At 38.9% G+C, this 19,446-nt stretch overlaps 1 protein-coding gene across 1 annotated transcript in view; it reads right to left on the reverse strand.

Moving 5' to 3' along the window:
* Nucleotides 1–5,955: 5,955 nt before the first annotated feature.
* LOC127411358 (cysteine-rich protein 2-like) overlaps nt 5,956–19,446 on the reverse strand; it is a 32,680-nt gene continuing 19,189 nt past the window's right edge. The window contains exons 2-8 of the mRNA XM_051646878.1: nt 15,620–15,714; nt 10,326–10,383; nt 9,389–9,523; nt 8,258–8,326; nt 8,052–8,146; nt 7,831–7,888; nt 5,956–7,565 (exon numbers count right to left, since the gene is read on the reverse strand). Of these exons, the coding sequence (XP_051502838.1) occupies nt 7,498–7,565; nt 7,831–7,888; nt 8,052–8,146; nt 8,258–8,326; nt 9,389–9,523; nt 10,326–10,383; nt 15,620–15,714 (578 nt within the window). The 3' untranslated portion in view covers nt 5,956–7,497. The remainder of the gene's footprint in view (nt 7,566–7,830; nt 7,889–8,051; nt 8,147–8,257; nt 8,327–9,388; nt 9,524–10,325; nt 10,384–15,619; nt 15,715–19,446) is intronic.

A 19,446-nucleotide genomic window follows, 5' to 3' on the forward strand; every position in this document is an offset into this window, starting at 1 on the left:
ATGATAGATGCAACTGTGTAGCGGCTCAGGTTGGGCTGAACTCTCTGCCCAGTCTCACTCATACTTAATCCATGGTTGAGCACATGGTCAATCAATGTGGCCCTGATCTCATCTGAGACAACTGTCCTTCCTCATCCTCCTCTTCCTCTCACTCCTTCAGCTCTTGCTCTTGCTCTTGCTTCACTATTGACTTCCATTTTCCTCCAAAACAGGAGCGCTCATCTGTGGCCTTTTATAGTGCTAAAGCTCCGATTTCTAAGTGAACAATGCAACAACTAGTGTTTACACATATGAGGAGTGGGTGTTGCCAATTGGTGTATAGAGCTTGGCATTTTGATTGGTGTTGCTTTCCAAAGGGACTAAAGAGATTTTAATTTTGAATGCTCTGCCTAATGTAGAGAACTGTGTGTAGTGTTTTGCAAAAAGTGTGATATAGAATTGAAAACTGATTGTAAAGCAGGAATTGGTTTAGGGATTTGATACATGATTTTCAGGTTTTGGTGACTGCATTTCAGGTTCCAATTTTATTGTGTAAACAACTGGGAAAAACTGTAATGTAAGTTGTAATTACTATACTTTTTTTTTTTTTTTTACAGCAATTGCAAAATGCACTTACTATATACATTAAAAACAATTCTGTAACTACATGCCCTGGACTGTGTTCTCTATTTTTTATGTAGTGTCTAATGAATGCTCTGTAGTGTTTATACATTGACTGGCTGTGTGTATGATCTGAAAGCATTGTTTGATTTTGTGCACAGATGAAATGGTTTGGAGGCAATTGTTTGATTTTTCCAGAAGAGTCAGGAGTTTTGTGAATGTAGATTGAAGATTTGGTTTTGTGTTTAAAGTTGTGAGAAAATGGGTGAAGGTTTCAAAAATGTGTGAAAAACTGTAATACCAAACCCTTGAAAAGAGTTGGTCATAAATAGGGTGTCATATCTTACCATGGTATTGTATCTATGGCTCTTAAGATTTCACAGGAAATTGTGTGAAAAAATAAACATAATTTTAATAGAAACTACTTAAAGTAAGTGAACGCATGTGTAATGGGTACTTTTTGTTCTGATCTTGGTACTGGATCTAATTTAGTGACCTGAACAGCCCCACATGCCATCATCCCTTTATTTAGGTAAAAGCCATCTAGTGAATGACTCTGGCTTTTTCACTGTATAGGAAAAATCTCTATTTCTGGAACAAGACTTAGCAAACACTCATTCTGAGCATGATGAAATATAAAGAGAATAGGTGCAAATTTCCCTCCTTTTTTGTGCTGTCACTGTTTCCAATCATTTTATGCCCTGTGCTGCCCATTGGCCTGATCTTTTTGCTGGGCAATGTGATAAACCATGTGAACCTACCTGACAGTAGTCAGATGGTTCCAAGTTGAGAAATGAAATAAGCAGCGGATAAAATACTGGCCATCTGGAGGAAATATATTCTGCAATCAGAATATAAAGTACAGTTAAATGTGTAGTACGTATTTTTTCTCCCTCTTTATTTACACCAATTTTATTCTATGGAGCAGGGCGCCCCCTTGACATCACATAACCAACAGAAAACTACTCACTTTGGTAACCTCTTACTATTCCTTTCCACTTTCCTATTGCAGAAAACAAATGATCATGGATGACAAATATGCCTACGAATAGGGTATTTCTACAAACTTTTGCTTTTGCATTGCACTGCACCCACACTGATAAGTGTCAGTATAAAGTCAAAGACCACCATGAAACATAAAAAAACTTTAATATTTCACCATTAACACTACAGTTGTTCATGCAAGAGTTGGCTTGTAACATCTGAAAGAGGCAGAGGCGGCAACCTGATTTCTGTGTTATAGGATTTAGCTGCATATCAGTCTCTCTTTAAATGTATTTTTCTCTCTTTTTATTTATCTTTTTATCTTACTGTGAATGAGTTTCCATCATAGCGCTCATGAGCGTGCAACGGACTCTCAAAAAATGACAAATTCTGGGTTGTTTCTCACCATCTTATACCTTCAGACAACTTGGAATATGACGGACAAGTCACATGGACCACTATTATGATACTCTTTTAAGCTTTAAAGTGAAACACCATCCACTGCCACTGTACGGAAAAGACAGAGGGGAATCTTCATAAAAATCTCCTTTTTTGTTCGGTTAAGAAAAAAAGTCATATGGATTTGGAACAACATGAGAATGAGTTTTCATTTTTGCATGAACAATTCCTTTCAGAGCACTTTGTTTCCAACCATGGAGTTGTGTGATTTTAAAGCATTTGGGAATGGGCCGGAAGTATATTGCAGCAACCAAACTGCTCCCTTGGGTGGGGCAGGAGCAGTCGTCCACTGAAGTTAGAGACAAAACTGCAGTATATTACCAAATCTGGAAGACAAAGAATAAGGAAGGCACAAAACAGCATATGTGTTACATAATATGTTGAAAGAGGCAACAGTTTGCATCATACAAATTAAGGTTTGTCAAAAACACGGTGGAAGGAATTTACTATAGGCTACTGAAAAAAATGTTAACCAAAAAAAAAATGTGCCTCATGTGGTAACATCTAAATTAAATGGTTTGATTCAAGTAAAAAAAAATAAAAATAAAAAAATTTATATATATATATATATATATATATATATATATATATATATATATATATATATATATATTTATCTTTGTTGAATCAATCTTAATACATAGTTATTATAGCAAGAGTTGATCCTTAATGTAACGATTGCAGGTATCCATTTTATTTTTATTTTTTTTTAGTGTTTTGAAAAGGACAGTGACTGACAGACACGTTCTTGAGGTGTTCTACACCTGATTTATTGCACTACTGTGACATTTCACATAGATGTGTCTTCACATGATGGAAGTAATGTGGCTTTACCTGTTTCCAGTGTGTAGGCAGAACTGTGATTGCGGCTGCTTTCCCCCCCATTATGTTGTTTCAAGATGATGTCAGGGTGAAACTCCAAGGCAACTTCATTGCATAAATCAGATGTGTAGAAATATTTTTTTCTGTTCTTCTGTGTATATACAGTGGCCTCCGGGAAGTATTTGGATGTTTAAGCCCACTTAAATATGTTTGAATTTCCTTGGATTAGATAACACTTTATATTAGATGTCTTTAAATACTACCTGTATGTACTTATCAAATGTATGTAATATCAAAATTCAGCATTTTATATTGTGCACATTTGTGGTTTTACCTTTCATTTAAAGTACCTGCATCTAATAACATCTTTAATTACACTGTTGACCCTAGCCTAATCTTTTTTTGAAAGTAAATAATACTACGAAGTCAATACATTGTAGCTAAAGGTAAAGTTCATCCAAAAACAAAAATTCTCTCATCATTTATTCACCCTCATACCATCCCAGATGTGTATGACTTCTGCTACAAAAAAAAAAAAAAAAAAGATTTTTAGATTAAATTTTTTTTTTTTTAGCTCTGTAGGTCCTCACAATGCAAGTGAATGGTGGCCAAAACTTTGAAGCTCCAAAATGGACATAAAGGCAGCATAACAGTATACAACTCCAGTGGTTAAATCCATGTCTTCTAAAGTGATATGATAGGTGGGGGTGAGAAACAGATCAATATTTAAGTCTACTATAAATACGATATTTTTATTTTACTATAAAAAATACTATATTCTCCTTGCCCAGTGGGTGGCGATATGCATGAAGAATGCGAATCACCAAAAACAAAAGAAGAATGCGAAAGTGAAAGTGGAGATTAACCTCACCCACACCTTTTATATTGCTGCTGCTTTTTTTTTTTTTTTTAATCCCTTTTCTCCCCAATTTGGCACACTCCATTCCCAATGCACTCTAATTCCTCATGGTGATGCAGTGACATGCATCAGTCCGGGTGGCGGAGGACGAATCTCATTTGCCTCCTCTTCTGAGACAATCAGCCTGTGCATCAAGTGACTTGCTGAACGCGTTACTGCAGAGACCTAGTGAGTGTAGAGGCTTACGCCATTCACTGTGGCATCCATGCACAACTCACCACGTGCCCCACCGAGAGCAAGAACAATGACATAGCGACCACGAGGAAGGTAACCCATGTGACTTTAACCACCCTAGCAACCAGGCCAATCAGTTGCTTAGCAAGCCTGCTGGAGTCACTTAGCACACCCAGGATTTGAACTCGCGACTCCAGGGGTAGTAGTCAGCATCTTTGTTTGCTGAGCCACCCAGGCACCCTTTTTATATCACTTCTGAAGACATAGATTTAACAACGAGTCGTATGTATTACTTTCATGCTGCCTTTATGTGGTTTCTGGACCTTCAAATTTCTGGCCATCATTCACTTGCATAGAATGGACTTGAGATAGTTGAAGCGGAAATATTTTTCTAAAACTCTTCGTTTGTGTTCTGCAGAAGAAAGTCACACATCGGGGATGGTATGAGGGTGAGTGAATGATGACAGAATTCACAATTTTGGGTGAACTATTCCTTTTAAAAGGCATGCAAGATAACAAAACTGTCAAACTATCAAGCTATATCTGTCAATAAATGTAGCTACATCTTTTCTCAGAACTAACTTTATTTTTGTTAGCTATTTTTTACAATTACTTTTAATTAACTTGTCCCTAGGTGATTTTAAATGGATGCTTCAAATCAGTTCCCCTCAAGTTCACACCTAGCAGAGTAATGTTTAGTTCATCACATTAACTGAATTTTTTTTTTACCTAATAAACATCATTTTGTAAAATGTTTTGCTGGAACGTGTGTGTGCTATTTAAAAAAAAAAAAAAAAAAAAAAAAAAAAAATACCACTTGGTTTGGTAGTTTAACATAGCTTGATTGTATGTTATCCAATGCATTTTTAAGTGTGGCTTTAGTGCCCAAATACTTTTTTGGTTTAAACCAGCTTCATTATTCCTTTTTTATCCATGTTTTTACTTCTTAGAATTTAAATACATACTTAAAATATCTTAACAGCAAAAACAAACACACAAACATTTCAACTTCAGTAGATGACAGCATTTAGAAACCATCTAAAAGGTGTTTATGCTAGATGAATTGCATTATGTTTTGCAGGGTAGATCAATCTGGTAGGTTTCAAAGGTGAGTTTTTTGTTATTGCGCTGAATGATAAAGCCAAGGTATCGTTATCTGAAGACAAACATGCCACAGAGTGATGTGAGTTTCACAGTCTTGGCCATAAAGTGTTGAACAAGAATGAAGTTTGCCATCATAAATCTTCCTTTCCTCATCTTTGGTTTGTTTGTGGAGGTTATTCACTCTACTGTTTGAGTTAGGCTTTGAAAGTTCTGCCTCTTTTGTCTCAGAAAATGCTTAGAAGAGGAGTTCTGAAAAATATGTTTCAAACCAGCTTAACAAAGACTTGCTTAAAAGTTTTCATATTATTGAGAAGTCTAAAGGTTTCATGGGTGAATGCTACAGTATATTTAAGCTTTTATTCCATCAATGCCAAATGTATATAATGGCCTACAGCCTAAATTTAGTGACAAAGGTTAGAGTACGTGATTTACGCGAGTTTAGAAAGGAACAAGTTGTAGTTGACTGATGGATAGGTTTCATCTTATCCGTTAATAATCATGCTGGTTTCAGTTTAGATCCATATACTGTATGTTCCATTTAACTTGTCATATCTTTAAATCAGATTCCATATGATTTTGCCAAGATTTCAATACAATGACGAAACTGATTAGATTTATTTACCCTTTGAAAATAGGTGGTGGTATGATGTTGACATTTTGTAGATGATTAACATTATTTTTACTTGTCCATTGCTTTACGAGAACTCCCTTCATGTATTACCATTACCCAGATCCAACAATGGATGCTAATTTACAGTGTAAACATGTCGTTTTAGCTATTTATTAGAAAACAGTGGCAGTGCATTTCACTTTCCAACACTCACACTGTTCCCTTCCATTAATAACATATACCATTTAAGTAAAGCTTAATGAGACTGATGTGATAAGAAATCTAAGACAAAGCATTATGTAAACTTTAATATGGGATTAAACAGACAGAAGCAGCAGGACTCGAAGCAGGCTCTCTTTACATAAAGTTCTCAAAAGAACAAAGACCTGCTACAACAAAGAAATCATTATAACAACAATAACAGTCATAGGAATACAAAAGCACATTCAGTAGAATGTCATTTCAGTAAAATATTAAACTTACTATGGGCTAAATTCCTACTGGGAAACATGATACTTCAGTTTCATCACTTTGAGAAACTGGGGTTCTTCTAAAATTTTCAGATTACAGACAGTACAAAATCATATTCATGTCTTTTTCTCCTTAATGTGGTTCCATGCTTTAAGTAACGTTACTAGATTGGCATAATAGATATTAGCTGCAGCTGTTAAGTCAATGAGCACCAATCGCACACGCCCTGGCACCCCTCAAACCCTGTGGATTTCAAGCAACTTCCCCATAAAAAGAAGTCTGTCTTCCACTTAAAAAAGTAAGAGCTTGGCCATTTACTTTACTGTCAGCATTCATCTCGCAGATCTACCCTTAAAATGCTTTACCTCAAGAATGTTGCCATACAGCCAAAGAGTAAATCTGGGTTGAAGAATATTTTTCAGATTTATGATGATGTGAACCGCACCTGCACGGACTCTCAAAAGCGAGATTCATCTGCCTGTCAGTAAACAATTCAAACAGCCCGGCTCCTCCACATAAAACAGAGCTCCCACTGAGTGTGAACTTGTGTTGTTTTATCTGATACTAGAGACTCTGAACACATTCTACTGTACATGCAGTACTGTGGATGGAAGTGGGGTCTTGTTTCACCTTGTAGAGGAACTATAACAACTTTTATTCATGTTGGGTTTATACAAACATAGAGACAAACATTTATATAAATTACCATTAAATGAAACAAAGGACAAGTCAGACATGATCACATCGAGTGCAGTGGCCCCAAAGTATTTAAACACTTTAGGACTCTGAAAAAGGTCAGAATGCCATTGCATTGCACGGAAAATATCAAAACAAGTGACATCTGTGCACCTTTTCTCAAAACTAACTTTTCTGAGCCATTTTTGCAATGACTTTCAACTAGCTGGTGTCACAGTCATTTTGGTGAATGTATGAAGTCCGATTTCCTCAAGTTCACAATTATTTTATAGTTTTTATCTAACAATCTTCTTCTGAAATGCTTGGGCTATGTTTAAAATAAATGTCAGTTGTCTTGATATTTTCTTATCTAATGCAAAAACATTCATCCATTTAATTGTGACTTAAGCATCCAAATACTATTTGGGGCCACTGCATATCATAACAGTCAAACTGTCCTCCTGTTGGGGACATTTGGGATTGTGAGTAAAGGACCATCAAGTAGACCGATGAGAAAGGGGGCTTTCAGGGGAACACTGGAGCTTCTGCAGAAAGATCCAAGGTGGCACAAGTTATCCGTGAAAAGGCAAGAGGCGGGGAATATGTGAAAGTGCGTGAGGTACTGGTAGTGACCGTGATTATAGTGAAGCTGGGGTTGAGGATTCCCAAGGATTAAAAATCAAGGTTGAGCCTCCGTGTTGGGCTCCTTGTCATAGATGTAACTGCCAACACCACCAGTGTTTACGCCTATATATATATATATAAAAAAAGGGCTATTACTAATCCTACTCTAACATGCACATAATTAGTTAAATCTACAGCATTTATCCTAAAAACAAAAGAAAGTAGAAAAGATCTGTTTCACAAAAACTACTTAATTCTTTAATATAAAACATGCATAATTGTCTGTATCTTCAATGTTAATAAAGAACCACCTTGACAATTTCAGATGAAAACAACAAAATTAAGTCGTAGCTCCCACTAGATTCAAAACATGTCTTATGCGCATTACCTTTTGGGCCAAAGAGGACAGCGTAACATGGTTTATGACAGTAGGGCTTTCCATCGTGCTGCAAGAAAGGAAAACACATTTTTGGCATGAATACATTAAAATAAAGATTCAACCAATTATTCAAGCTTTCCAATTTAAAAAGCTTTGTGAACTGGACTGGATAAATGCAACATTATTTCAGATATTTATGTGGTCTTTATTACTTCACATCTCAATCTCACCTCTGCATGGCTGCCTGCTGCCAGGGTCTTACTGCACCTTTCACAGCGTAGGCACGGCCGATGCCAGTCCTTCCCCAGTGACGTCACCTTCTCAGCTGCCATGAGTAAGTAACAGGACATGTCGTTATGGAAGCTCCACTGCATTTCCTGCCATTATAAACTAAAGTCTACGGTCTAAGATGTTATCAGGAGGAAGAGCGGTGTACCGAAATAGACCTTCTTGTTGCATCTGGGACACAGACTGGCTTCTCCAGAGAAGGTGGTGATGCTTCCAGCTGAAACGAGAGGTGCATGAACTCTGAGACAAACACAAACATACACACTGTGCACTTTTTGGTCTCATGTCACACTGAAAAATATTTTAACACACTTTTTGCTAGATATATGCCATGCAGATTTTCTTTATGCATTCCTGAATGACATACTACATTTACATACAGCATGTACAGTATACAGCAGAGCATGCTGCACAGAATTCTGTATTCCACAATACAATGTACATTACTTGACCTTCCATTGCTAAAGTACTGTGCAAAAGTCTTGGGTGCTTTATATTTTTCACAAAAACATTTGCCTTCAAACAGTAATTTTATATATTCTGCTTTTAGTGTACGAGTAGGAAATATCAGTTTTAGATTTCAACATTCCCTTTGCAAATAGAATTCAATAGAAGAACATGGAGCCCTACAACAGATGGTACAGCCCCCACAGAGCCCGTATATCTCGACATCGAGTCAGTCTGGGATTACATGAAGAGACAGACACAATTGAGACAGCCGAAATAGATAGAAGAACTGTGGTGAATTCTCCAAGAAGCTTGGTACATCCTATCTGCCAACAACCAAGAAAAACTGTTTCACTTGTAACTAGGAGAATCGGTGCTGTTTTGAAGGCAAAGGTTGTCACACCAAATATTGATTTAGCTTTATGTTTACTGGACTTTGTATGACATTAATTGGTGAATGCAAACTATTTATGGCACTATTTCTGAAGACATCCTTATTAAGCAACATTTTACTTAAGTGCCTAAAACTTTTGCACAGTACTGTATGTTAAATCAATATTTGATCGGACTGACAAAAGTTAAAACATTTAACAAAAAAACAAACTAAAAAGGCAAAACAGTTTTATTTAATAACTGTATGCCACTCACATGCAACATGATTTCTTTTCACAACAATGCTGCATACTACTATTTGAAATGTTTATTGTAGAATAATGCCAACTGTTTCACACAAATTTAAATCATATTAGAAAGTATACAGTGTAAAAAGCTAGTCAGTATTACACTCTCAGCTTGTTTAGAACTAAAAAGAGTAGCTGCTGGTCACTTTTACCTTTAGAAGGTGGCCTGGAAGCTGCTGGTACCCATTTCTCCTGAGGTTTAGGTGCAGATTCCAAGTGGGATGTGGGTGAGTTAGAGTTGGCTGGAGTCTCATACACATATGAGCCTGCACCTCCAATGTTTACACCTGAATATTAAACAGTGTCATGAAGAAATCTTACCACCACCAAACAATCACAGTGGACCTAAGAAGTATTCGGACTCATAAAATATCAAACAGGTGTCCTAGCAAAGTAACCACAGGTGTAGTTATCACATTAACTATGGGCATGTTCCACTAACATCTGACAACCAGAAAGTGTCCAAATACGTTTTTGTATAGACATTCCATATATCTGTGGCTGATATAATATAAATATAAAAAATAATCTTGATCTATGATCACAGGTTAATGACATTTTCTCAAAACAATAAAGTTCCTGATGGTTCCTCCAGCAGAGGGCACCATTTAATTTTACAACAAAATTGGTTTATATATTGAATTTACACACAGAGAGAGAGAGACACACTCAGCAAGTCAGTTGCTTGTTTTACTGATTCCAACACACACACTTGTTTATATATCGTTGTGGGGACTCACCATAGATTTCCATGCATTTTATACAGATCTAACGATAATTTCTATCCACTAACCCTACCCCTAAACCTCACAGAAACCTTTTTGCATTTTCACATTTTCAAAAAAGTATGTTTAATAAGCCATTTCCCTCGTAGGGACCACTGGCTGGGCCCCACAAGGTAGGTGATCTCAGGTTGTACTATCCTTATGTAGTATAAACATATACACACACACACACACACACACACAAATAAATAAATAAAAGTGTAGAGGTCAGAACTCTTCATTCCCAAATAGAGTCCGTCACATGACATTTCCTCTCTCTATACATGCATCTACAGTACATACAGCATGTGTCATTTCATCTCACCTTTTGGCCCAAAGAGGGCAGCATAGCATGGCTTGTGGCAGTATGGTTTCCCACCATGCTGTAAGGATGTAGAAAAAAAAAAAAGAAGTATGTTCATTACTTTCAAACCTTTCAATTCTATGCAAATTAATACATGCTGGTATCCATGCCTTCTGTACACCACCTTCAAGCAGTCAAGAATCTAAAAGTGAATGTTTGCTTGAGTTTGGCTTGGTGCAAAGTTTCCATTTTAACCTGTTGCTTGTACACCATCCTTCCAGAACAACTCCACTCCAGTCTAAATGTCACAGACGGGCCTGTTATCCCTTGGCCAGATAAAATCCACAGCAGTTACTAGGACACAGCCTGTGTTGATGTATAAAACTCTGGAAGTTTATATGCGCAATTCTGTGCCTTGATTGTGTCTATGTGTGGATAAGGAAGAACATGCTTCAATATCAGGTCCTCCCATGGTGGGAGTGTGTTGCTATGGGAACCATCAGAGGGCAGCTGTGTGACCGTTACAGCTGCACAGTGCAGGACAAAGGAACGGAAGGGGCCAAGAACAGTGGCCTTATGCCAGTGCAGAGGTATGCATGAGGAAAAAATGTGTAATAAGCAACCACATTCCAACAAAGCCTTACAGACACCTTTCTACCTCAACTCCCATGACCATGACTGGAAAACTTGATGTTGTAATATGTCAATACTTCTAAAAAAGGTAAAAGTTCTGGTTTGATTTTATCAGGAGCCTAAAGTGACGGGTTAACCCAGTCACCCACTAGGGAGGGAATTTCAGCACTACTGACTTCACAACACCAAGTTTAGTCTCACATTAGCAGATTTTTAACTATAAGTCTGGTCCACCATGCAGCTTATTCTGGCCAAGAAGCACACACTTAGACAGGAGGAACTGTCTGACAGATGAATTCAACTGTATTTAATGTTTAGGGGTGGGTAAACAAAATCAGATATAAACCTGAGAGCAAAGCAGAATTTACAGGTGTGATCTAGGATCTCTCATTTACGTGCTACTAAGTAACTCAAATTTCACAAATCCATTGACTAGTTATTCCATGGAAGTACTCTTTGTAGCAAACTTTGTGAACCACTTTTAGCGCTTTTCCACCATTGGGCCGAATGGTTCTCGCTACTGAACCATGCCGTTACGTACCAATCCGGGCTCGCTGGCATGGTTACGGTTACTTTTTCTACTGTAGTGCTGCGAAATCAGGATTAAGGCCAAAGTATTCTTTAGTTGTCTGTGTTGCTAAATCGCTCCACACACAGTATGCATGATGCAAATTTCATCAACAGCACAGTCTGTGCGGACAGTCTCAGTGTGGCCCAGATTTTTTGGACAGTCCTCGTCTGTGAGCCAACATTGAGGGTACTAAAATAGTTTTTTACAAAGCAGTCATTCAGCACGTGTTGAACGTGTTCGTATTCACTCGCAGTTAAAAGAGTATACTCTGAAAGGCAACGTGGTTGAGAGGGCGTGATCCAACCTGGAACAAAGAAAAATGAAGTTTACCCGGGTCCTTAGAATTGACTGACTGAGTGAGTGATCAACTGTGAGTCGACACATCATTATGGCTTTCCACCAGCACGGTTTATTGCGGTTAGCTACCTGTGCTGAGAAATCTGGGCCAAGAACAGCTTGTAGCGAACCGTGCTCAAGTGGAAGTGCTACTGGAACCATTACTCTCCATGCTCAGAGCCACTCTGCCCGATAGTTGAAAAGCAGCTTTTGTTTCCAAGCAGACTGATATGTGTGACAAAAAGTCAGCAAATCAGATTGGAGCTTGTGGTTTTGAAAAACCTCTTGCCATTTTTGTGTGCAATATTCATCAGACAGTCCCATGAATGATCTGTGGGGTGACGTCTGTGGCTGAGAAAACCCCAGTTCATAAGTTTCCATTTTAGTTCAGCAGCACAACTCTCGCCAGTCTTATCGAGTAGTTCTCCCAGCCCACACTTTTCCCCAGAGCCTTCAGCTCTTACATCCTGGTAACCGAATCCAATTCCGACTCTCCGTGACACAATATCAGGGTTCAGATGTAGAAAGGACGGGGAGCAGTGACACACTTTAGGTAAGGCTTTTATTTTCTTTGCCTCTGTGTACAGTGTATGCACTCTTTTGATGCTTTCACTCAGTTCAATAATTAACACTCAAAATAAACAAACTTAACAATACTCAGTAGATCAAACACTCAATATAAACAGATGCCAATGTGCCACACTCAACTCGCTCTCTCTCCCTGTCTTCCCTGGCATGTTTGGCTGCTTTTAAGGGCTCTCTCCTCCATCACTGGAATGAGAAACCGCTGTTAGAAATCATGCCAACCAGCTTGACGAGCCACACCACTCTCCCTCTCCCACAAACAGACACACGACCACGCCCCATCCCCACATACCCCCACTGCCCGACTCAGGCCAGGGCAACATCCGGCCTGCCAACTCCCCCCCCCCCCCGGTTTCTGGAGAGAAAGTCAGCCACAGCCATCTGCCCCCTGGTCTGTGGATCATCTCAAATTTGAACGGCTGAAGTGCCAGGTACCAATGGGTGATCCGCCCATTGGTATCCTTCATGCGGTGGAGCCACTGGAGTGGGGCATGATCTGAACAGAGGCTAAAGGCCCGCCCCAGCAGGTAGAAATCACCCACCCAATTGCACACTTCTTCAGGTTGGCTGTGAGGCCCGCCCGTCACAGCGACCTCAGGACAGCTCTCACATGTTGCATGTGCCACCGCCAATCATTATTATAAATGATGCTATCATCCAAATAAGCGGTGGCATATGCTGTATGTGGCCTGATAATTTTATCCATGAGATGCTGGAATGTGGTGGGGGCCCAGAACAAACTGAAGAGTCACAAATTGGTGCAAGCCGAACGGTGGGGAAAACATAGTTTTCTCTAGGGAGATTGGAGTTAAGGGGATCTGCCAATAACCCTTGGTTAAATCTAGTGTTGAGTAAAATTGCCCAACCGATCAAGCAATTCATCAATCCGGGGCATTGGGTACGCATCAAATTTGGACACCACGTTCACTTTTCAATAATCTACACAGAACCGGACCGGACCGTCGCTCTTTAGGTACCAGAACCACTGGGCTGGCCCAATCGCTGTGCGACTCTATTACGCCCATGTCAAGCATTGCTTCCAATTCTTCCTGAACAACCTTTTTTTTGTGTTCAGGAAGGCAATAGGGGCAGCTATGAACCACCACACCTGGGGTGGTCTCGATGTGGTGCTCTATGAGGTTTGTGTGACCGGGGAGAGGTGAGAACACATCTGCAAATTCCGCTTGCAACTTGGCCACGTCTGTGAGATGCGACGGTGAGACGCCCACTGGTCAGGCGGCCATTCCCATACCACAGGCCGTCTTCTCAAAGAGGTCAAGTATGCTTTGGGATCGTCGGCTGGCCCCATTTTGATGAGGGTGACTGGTTGGACAGCCAAGGTGGGCTCCGAGGCCGTAGCAGCAACCCCCTCGTGTCTGATCAGGCCTCTGCTTGGACCTGGAGCAGGAGTTGGAAACACTGTTCCTGCTCCAGCCGCAGCTTGACAAGGGCTTGATGTTGGTTTTGCTGGATGCCAGCAAGGGTCTTGATCACCTCGCCTAGTGGTGAGGATTCCATGATGACATATCTCCTTGAATTTCTTCCTGGGTTTCGGTACCAGTGTGACACAACATCAGTGTTCGGGTGTAGAAAGGAGGAGACGGGGAGCAGTGACACGCTTCTGGTAAGGCTTTTATTTTCTTTACCTCTGTGTACAGCGTATGCACTCTTTTTGATGCTTTCACTTAGTTCAATAATTAACACTCTCAAAATAAACAAACTTCTTAACAATACTCAGTAGATCAAACACTCGACATGTTCTCTCTCGGTCTTCTCTGGCGTGTTTGGCTACTTTTAAGGGCTCTCTACGCCATCACTGTAATGAGAAGCTGTTAGAAATCATGCCAACCAGCTTGACAAGCCAAACCACTCCCTCTCTCCCGAAAACAGACACACGACCACGCCCCCACCCTCTCCTTAATGGAATTCTAACTCTCCTTACATCCCCATTCTGATGAAACCCCAGAACTATGATTGTTTGTCATTATCCACAGGGAAAGTTCATTCTTTTGTTCCACATGGAAAAGGTCTCTCAGTCTTCATACTGCTCTGATGTACCATCAATAGTGCACACAGCAATGATCTTGGAGAAACAAACAGATTAGTGGTTAAGCCATGAGGGATTTCCAATGGACGATGCAATAACAATATGTAGAGATCATGATAGCCAATAATGATATACTGTATAATAATTTAATGGCAAATATACATCAAAACATTTTGAGAACATCAACAGTATTTCACTCAACAGTATTTGAAAAGAGAAAAAAAAATCTAGCCATTAAGGTGGATCTACCACTTCCAATGCTGATAATCTCAAAATGTCCAAATTAATAACTTAATATTAATTGATATTTCTATAATCTGGATCACTAATATACATGTGTTATCACCAGGTTCACAAGCCCAACCTCATTCCCAATATAAAAAAAAAAACACCCAACAGAAATAAGACCCTCTCCATAGCAACCTGACCTACATCCAGATTTAGGCTAATGCTTGTAGTGAGGATGTAATCAAATTAAAGAGAGACTGCCTTTAGTTGTGACTCTCTTCCTGTAGTAAAAGTACATTTTTCTTATGACACTTGGAGCACAGTATTAAAGAAGACAAATAACTTCATGAATCTCAAGGCAATATGATGGAATCCAAAGCTTCTGATGAAGAGTCCTTTGGCTCTAAACATCACTGGCCTGTCCTTTACCCTCTGATACCATTGCTATATAAACACAGTCATCATAGTGTGATGTAATAGGATACTGGAAAGGTCATTCAGAATTTCATTTGTCTCAGAGTCATGCAAACAGGAAGACTTGTGACATACAAAGCTTTCAGCAAATCACTGAAGACGAGCATCATGAGACCCTTCAAACATTACGTTGCATTACATTCGATTTTCCTAAAATAAAGGAAAAAAGTTTGGCATCCAACAAAAAAGACTCTGTGACTACGGTGACACATTTATCCCTTTGAATATGGTTATATCAAGTATGCACCCAGCACTGCCCCCAACACATAATGCCACGTGACGTAACATTGGCTTCAGCCCTAGTGCTGGTCTCTTCAAATAGAACTACTGGCCCTCTGATGGAAACGTGCAGTGTCACAAAGTCAATACTCAGCTGTTGGAGATAAAGTTTCCACTGCTAAACAGAAGAGAGGTAGTGTATGATCTTTGTCTTGCAATCACCTCTGCATGGCCGCCCGCCGTCAGGGTCTTACTGCAGCGCTCGCACTTCAGACAGAACTTGTGCCAGTCCTTCCCCAGTGACGACACTTTCTCAGCTGGGAAATGAGCAGAGAAAAAGAGAGACAGAGAACAATCACAAACTAGATTTTTATATTACATTTTGCCTTGGCAAGCGACACTAACAAGCTTCCTTTAAAAGAACTTGTCTTGCAGATATGTTATGAGCCATGTGATTTGTGTGTAATGTCATATAGGTGTTACTTATTGCAGTCAAATTATACAGATTGAATCACAATGTAATGCAGTACATAGTCTAACAAAACACACAAAATATATCATGCTATGTGTAATATTCTGATAATATGGTGTTCTTCCAGATAGTAGACCTGCCACTTACCACACCCGTCAGCCTATTTCTTATCCTCTAGATGAAACTGTGGGAATGAGAAGGTACTATACTATGGTGAAATTAGTCTGTTAAAAAAGGATTTTAATGGCAGTTTCTTTGCAGCAGTTTCCCTTCCTTTTAAATCTTTGTAGATCCTGATTAGTAATGACTGTGCCATTGAATAACATTAGGAACATTTCTGTCTGAGAATCCAAGCTCCTGAAAAAGCAAAGTATGCAGTGCGTTTCCTCATGAGGAAGAAAGAGACTCTCCCTGTCTGAATGCAAACAATGAGCGAGTCTCAACATAGCATTATTAATAAGGGCTAAGGCTGGCTTCAAGTTAGGGATGTTTGCTGGTCTGGCCATTTTCATTCTTATAATCAATAGACATCATTTTGCTTTATAAAAAAAAAAGGAACAGTCTCATTGTAGGGTAGGGGTCATAGTGGTTCCTTCCTTAGTTTGAATGCGTTGACATGTCACAAGGAAATGCAGGGGCAGAGGACTAATTGCAGCTGGGTCAAAGTGATGACATTCAGTGCAGACACCTCTGGAACCCATTTCTCCATTTCCCTTCTTGAACTGTTTCTTTATGAGTGTCCTGAGAGACTTCCTGGACCTAATAATACTCTTCCCAATTATATATCTTAGTCTCGAGACCATGCATAATGTAGCCCTGCTGGGATGACTCTCTCACATTGGAGGACACCTTCCCTTATCAGAACCAGGCACAATCGGCCAGAAAGAACAGGTAATTTCCTCCAGTTCTGCTCCTCCTCCCTCACTTTCCCACCTGGAGAGGCATTGTTTTCAGTCCGTCAGTCTTTCAGCCCTCTTAGCCCATCTCTCGGGGGGGTCTAGCTCAGAGCAGCAGAGATCAGTTTCACCATCAGACGAGAAGAATATATACAGCCAAATGCATATTGGAGCAAAAAGTATTCTTCCAGAGATGAATAACTATCCTCCCACACAGGGGAGTAGGAACGACTGAAAAATTATGGGAGGGACAAATTAAGACATGAGTCTTTGAAAAGCAATGCTAATCTCTGAGATGAAAGTGGAAATTTCTAACAGTAGTTATAACAATATTTTATCATTTTATGCAGAAAATGAGAGTGGTGCTTGCCTGTGAATCTTAAAACTCGCCACCACAATAACCACGTTTACAAGCACTTAAGAAAACGGTTTATTACAGGGTGTTTGTAGAAAGCAGCATTTTGGTGCATCATGCAAACAAGAACGCTGACATAAATCATATCCAAATAAATTCTGTGCTTTCAACACATTACAGAGAAGAGATGGGGTGTCAGGATCCAAGGATTCCAGACAGTATAAATCACTGGTATTACAGCAGGAGGCTAATCCTGAAATAAGTGAGATTTCACAGTCAACGGCCCAATAGGGTATTCACAGAGAGTGTGTGTTTCTGTTGGGTAGATGCCAGTGAAAGAGTACTACACCGCTGTAAGTGTGTGTATGGGATGGGGATGACAAAGTACAGATGAATAGAGCTGCCAATAAAAGGGTTTCTGTTGTTATACAAGGTGTGAGGTTGCTGGGGAGCTGTTATTGTTGTTCTGTTTTGTGGTCAGAGGGAACCGCTAATGCCTCATCTAGTTGAATAGAGCCTGGACCTCCTCCAGTCACACACACTAACACACATTCTTTTAAGGCAGTCAAAGGAAATTAGTGTATTCAGAGTTAAATTTGAAAGCAGCCATTTCCTTAGCCAAATATCCCAAGATTGGACTGTGCTCCAATTGCCGTATAGATTACAAATTGCCGTTGATGAAACGCCATTATGGTATTTAGGTATGCAAGTGTGTCCTATAAATTGTGTTGTACATTTTTCCGAAACTTTTGAAAAGTCAGCTCTTTGGCTCCCATGGCTTTATACAATATGTTTACATGCACATTCGAAGTTAGATTTTTAATCAGACTAAAACAGTAATTCATCTTTTTAAAATGTCATATAAATGCTTTAGCCTGAATTAAATTGTACGTGTGCAATTTTTGCAAAGTTGGACTAACAAACCTAGATAATGTGATTGCAGTAGTGTTGGGTTCGAGTCCACCTTAGTCGAGTCCAAGTCAAGTCTGAGTCTTTAAACAATCAAGTCCGAGTTGAGTCAGATTCCAAAAGGGTCCGAGTCTAACTCAAGACCGAGTCCATAACAGGCCAAGTCCGAATTACTCTGTTCATGAATCTGAATTTAAATTGTAACTGTAAACTCAACATCAATATTTTAAGCTTTCTTTAAACTTCACAACTAAGAAAAACAGTTTGTCAATATAAATGTAACAAAAACACATCTGTTGCATTTCATATTCACATTTTATGATTAGTATCCTGCTGAACAGACTTCAAAGTGGTTTCAGAATGAAAGCATATGCTTTAGGTTTATTTGGAATAAACTGTCCTTCAACACGATTCTTATTGCGTTCTGTCAATGATTTGTTGCTTTTTCCCTCCACTCAAACATAGTCTAAAAGAAAGTGAAAGCTGCGTTAATCATTACAACCAAGGTTATTACGTTTTGAATTTTAGTTTTTATTTCTACCTCATTTTCAATGTGTCAATTCAATTTAATTTAGTTTTATTTAAAATTATCCCTATCTAAAGAAATAATGGTCTATACTGAGATTTCTTTCGGAATCTTTTTTCTCTATCTGCCAACTGATTTGGGAAAATACAGTGCATACAAATGAGTTAACACCGTAATAATTAACACTCGCTGAGAAGTTACGTCTCATGATTTGACTGCAAATGCTACATCCAAACACTTAATTTTAACAGTGATAATATTAGGGCCATGTCATCACGGACATGATTTTCTGGTTAATTTGCGGGAAACCACACAATGTAGGGCAGTTCTGCATGCTGCTCGTGTACCTAAATCCCTGATGTGTCCGTGTGCGTCTCACAGCAGCTGCTGCAGAAGATAAAATAAATAATAATAATAATTGATATTTGCTTGAGTGGCAGCCGCGTTGGTCTGCAATCAGTCTGAAATCTTTAAATACCAACCAAAGAAAATTGCACTGGGCTCTTCTTTAACTGCAAAAACATGGAGAATAATAATTTTGAGTCATAAATGTAACAGAATTGTCCTTCAAAGTGTCAGAGATATAGGCTAAAAAAAGACATGCATAAGTTACCCGGTGGTTTACAATAAAAATAAAATAAACATTTAAAATAAAAACATCATAACCAACTAAATTAAACTCATAACATGAAGTTTAGCTTCATACACAAACAAATAATACATTTATTTTATAGTCTATAATACAATTATAAACAAAACATTTCACTGCCCAAAATGTCCTAATATTTTAATGTGCATAGTTGAATGTTGTGAATGGTGGACAAATGCTGTAAAAGAATGTATTTTAAGCAGCTGATAATATCAATGCTTTGAAAATAGTCAATCAATAAT

This window comes from Myxocyprinus asiaticus, chromosome 20, assembly GCF_019703515.2.
Source record: "Myxocyprinus asiaticus isolate MX2 ecotype Aquarium Trade chromosome 20, UBuf_Myxa_2, whole genome shotgun sequence".
Lineage (NCBI taxonomy): Eukaryota > Metazoa > Chordata > Actinopteri > Cypriniformes > Catostomidae > Myxocyprinus > Myxocyprinus asiaticus.